Source organism: Morone saxatilis, unplaced genomic scaffold (assembly GCF_004916995.1).
Source record: "Morone saxatilis isolate NCDOM2014 unplaced genomic scaffold, NCSU_SB_2.0 Contig12, whole genome shotgun sequence".
Taxonomy (NCBI): Eukaryota; Metazoa; Chordata; class Actinopteri; family Moronidae; genus Morone; species Morone saxatilis.
The window spans coordinates 17,958,180-17,961,393 of NW_023339674.1; the positions used below are offsets into that span (position 1 = coordinate 17,958,180).

The 3,214-nt window shown below is 40.2% G+C and overlaps 1 protein-coding gene across 1 annotated transcript in view; it reads left to right on the forward strand.

Annotated features, from left to right (window-relative positions):
- Positions 1-1,170: 1,170 nt before the first annotated feature.
- The window catches only part of pias4a (protein inhibitor of activated STAT, 4a), a 9,172-nt gene continuing 7,128 nt past the window's right edge, over positions 1,171-3,214 (forward strand). Inside the window, exons 1-4 of the mRNA XM_035653716.1 lie at positions 1,171-1,573; positions 1,694-1,778; positions 1,884-1,925; positions 2,235-2,325. Coding sequence (XP_035509609.1) covers positions 1,195-1,573; positions 1,694-1,778; positions 1,884-1,925; positions 2,235-2,325 — 597 coding nt within the window. The 5' untranslated portion in view covers positions 1,171-1,194. The remainder of the gene's footprint in view (positions 1,574-1,693; positions 1,779-1,883; positions 1,926-2,234; positions 2,326-3,214) is intronic.

Sequence of the window (3,214 nt, forward strand, 5' to 3'; positions counted from 1 at the left end):
GCACAGCTCCGTTATTGTGGAAATGTAATCTAGACACAAAGCGGTTGTGCCACTGATGTCCAACCCAACAATGTCAGACAAAGCTGAAGCATGCTAGACGGCTTCACCCCACAGCCAGGTTCACATACTCTTATGTTGCTGATAATTAATTAAACCTCCTCATACAGGCTGTATGGTCGCTCATATGAGGCCCGTCCTGAGATAATCGATACCACTTATAGTGTTGTGTACGTTATATATTAAATGTACAAGCTCTGTGCAGCTACTCGAAAAAAATAGACCTTTGCGAGATTAAACGTGAAATGATCATTTAACTACGATGGCTGACTACACTTTCATTCAGTGTATTCAGAGAGTCTGTGTTTGTTGATGTTTGACTTCCGCTTAAAGGTCGGATGTCACTGCTGGACAAACGAGTTCACCGTAAACCATCAACAGTCGATGCAGTTAAATGACATTTCACTGTGAATCCTCGGGAAGTGATTTATAAGCATGCTGCCCATCAGTAATGGGACTTGGTTAATTTTACATTTAAGGTGTTTTCCACCTCATGGCACTGTAAACAGCTTTTGGTATTCATGTAAACATCGCACTAGAAAAAATATAATTTTTGGTGATTCCTCTTAAACATACTGCTTTTAAATCCTCAAACTAAACACAGTTAATGTGCCTTACATGGCTCTGTCTAATACAATGAAATTCAGTGGTATCATACATTTTAACTGCTGTTTCATATTCGGGATTGTAGTTTGTTTATGAACATGCTGATGAAAATGAGTAGGCCTCAATGCAGGCGGTCAGAGCGAGGAGCAGTGTAAGTTCTTACTATATCTGGCTAATTACGAGGCAGGTTCAGGCCTCTGTAGGATTAAAGTGACTAAAGACAGAAGCACTGCTGTGTCATATTAAAATGCTGCATATTTAAGCTAATTGTAATTAATTGTGTGGAGTTTTTTTCCTCACAGCAAGTGATGGCTTAGAAAATCAACAATTTAGGAAAGAACAAAACATTCAAAGTTGTGAAACCCAACAGCATTAGCACTGTGTAGTAAATGGCTTTGCATTTAAATCCAGTATCAGTATGTTTTGGATTGGGACTTGATCTCTAAATGGAATTGTCACTCAAATGTTCCCTGTTTGCAGACTTGATTGTCTCTGTATTTCTCATATCTTTGTTGTTCTGTCCTCTAGAACATGGTCAAAAGTTTCCGGGTCTCAGACCTGCAGACGCTGCTGGCTTCAATGGGTCGCAGCAAAAGTGGGCTGAAACAGGACCTGGTGGGGCGTGCGTTGAGGCTAGTGCAGACCGAATACAGCCCGGAGCTTCTGAAGAACGTCAGACAGCTCTACGAGTCGCGCTTCCCCAAAACATCCGGCTGGCTCGCGGCACGGCGTCCAGAGGGCATCCCAGTTGCCTACTCATCCCTCAGCTCCTCCCCCACTGCCACCTCTCAGGGCGCAGACTACCTCAACGGCATTTCCAAACCGATCCCCACACCTGCGGCAGAGGTGAAGCTGGTGCAGCTGCCCTTCTACCAAACTCTGGAGACACTGTTGCCGCCAACAGAGCTAAGTGAGTGTATATAGATTGATGTTTCTCTATCCTTCTATTTAAATCACTTGTTATGTAGAAATGTTATGAGTTTTAAATAATTCAACCATATACTGTGTTGTTCTCTACACATATTTATAGTTGCCCAGAACAATGAGAAACTGCAGGACAGTCAATGCATATTTGAGTTAACACCAAACCAAGCAGACCAGGTCAGAAATGCAAGGTAAGAGAATAAAAATTTGCTTCAGATGTGCACTGTTAACATACGCCTAATTTACAAACTCTATAATTAAAGCTTATTTGAATTTGTGACCTTTTACTTTCTCAGTGAGCTTCGTCCAGGAATCAGATCAATCCAAGTGGTTCTTAGGTAAGTTCTCACTAATTCCTGTTGAAACTTAATAGATATTTCACAATCCTTTCCCCTGGAATGTGCTGGGGACTGTGCTGTTAATCAGAATTTCTCTCACGGATGCACAAGGAACAAATGGAAAATGGTTTTACCATGCACATGTAAATAGTATTTTAATTTCCCCCATAATCTTTTGTTTGTTAATCATGTGAACAGTCAGGTTCTAACGTACTCAAAGACTTAACAGATACACATTCAGTGATGCCAGTGGGCTGCACAGTCAGACATTCTTCTGATGTTAATTGTTCTTGTATCACTCTGTTGCAGAATCTGCTACACAGACTCCATTGGTGTTCAGGAGGACCAGTATCCTCCCAACATTGCTGTCAAAGTCAACCAGTCCTATTGTCATGTGCCGGTGAGTTGGTTAACTTCGGAGACCAGCCACACCTTCAGAATATAAACGTTACTAAAGCTGTGCTGCTCGTCTATTCTCGTCCAAGAATGTCCTCGGTCATTACTGTAAGGCCTTTGTTTTTAAATACAGTCAATGAGTCACTGGTTTGGGAGTCAGAGACTCACTGCCTGTTTATGGCCAAACTAGTGTTGTAATGTATGCTGTAGTGAGGGATTAGCCAACCTAATGCAGGTGGATGTTAAACAGGACGAGAATAAATAAACTCCAGGTACAGATGTAGTGTTTGTTATTCAGCTTGGAGGCATCAACTCATTGGCAAGACTTCAGGAGGAAACTCTCCAGCTGGCAGTCTCTATGTTGCTTACAAACTGTTGTGGGTTCATGTGTACATGTGCTGGTTGAAAGCTTATATATCAAGGATGAGCACTTGCTGTAGGGATGCACAATATGGATTTTCTTTCAGCCGATACAGTTACTGCTTCTCATGGCCGATAACAATAAGATAACTGATCATTTCACATTTTTGCATTTTAAAAGGGATTTTTAACATCTGAGAGTAAGAAAGGCTAATATATAGTGAGCAAAGATGGATGATTTCAACATGAACATCACAACAAACAACAGTTCTGACTCTTCAAATGTTCATTTGTTTATTTTTCTTGTAGAGTACATCTAAAAACGTACTTTATGTTCTATGAAAACAAATCCAACTTTTTTGGAAGAATTCTAAATAAATTATTATAAACCATTAATTTAGATTTCACAAGGGCTGTAGTCAGAAAGACCAGACTTTTCTGTTCAGACACATTAAATGTGTTACGTAATAACAGTAGCATATAGTTAAGTATTAATATTAGGGGCTTCTTGGTTGATGATTTTTATTCTTTAT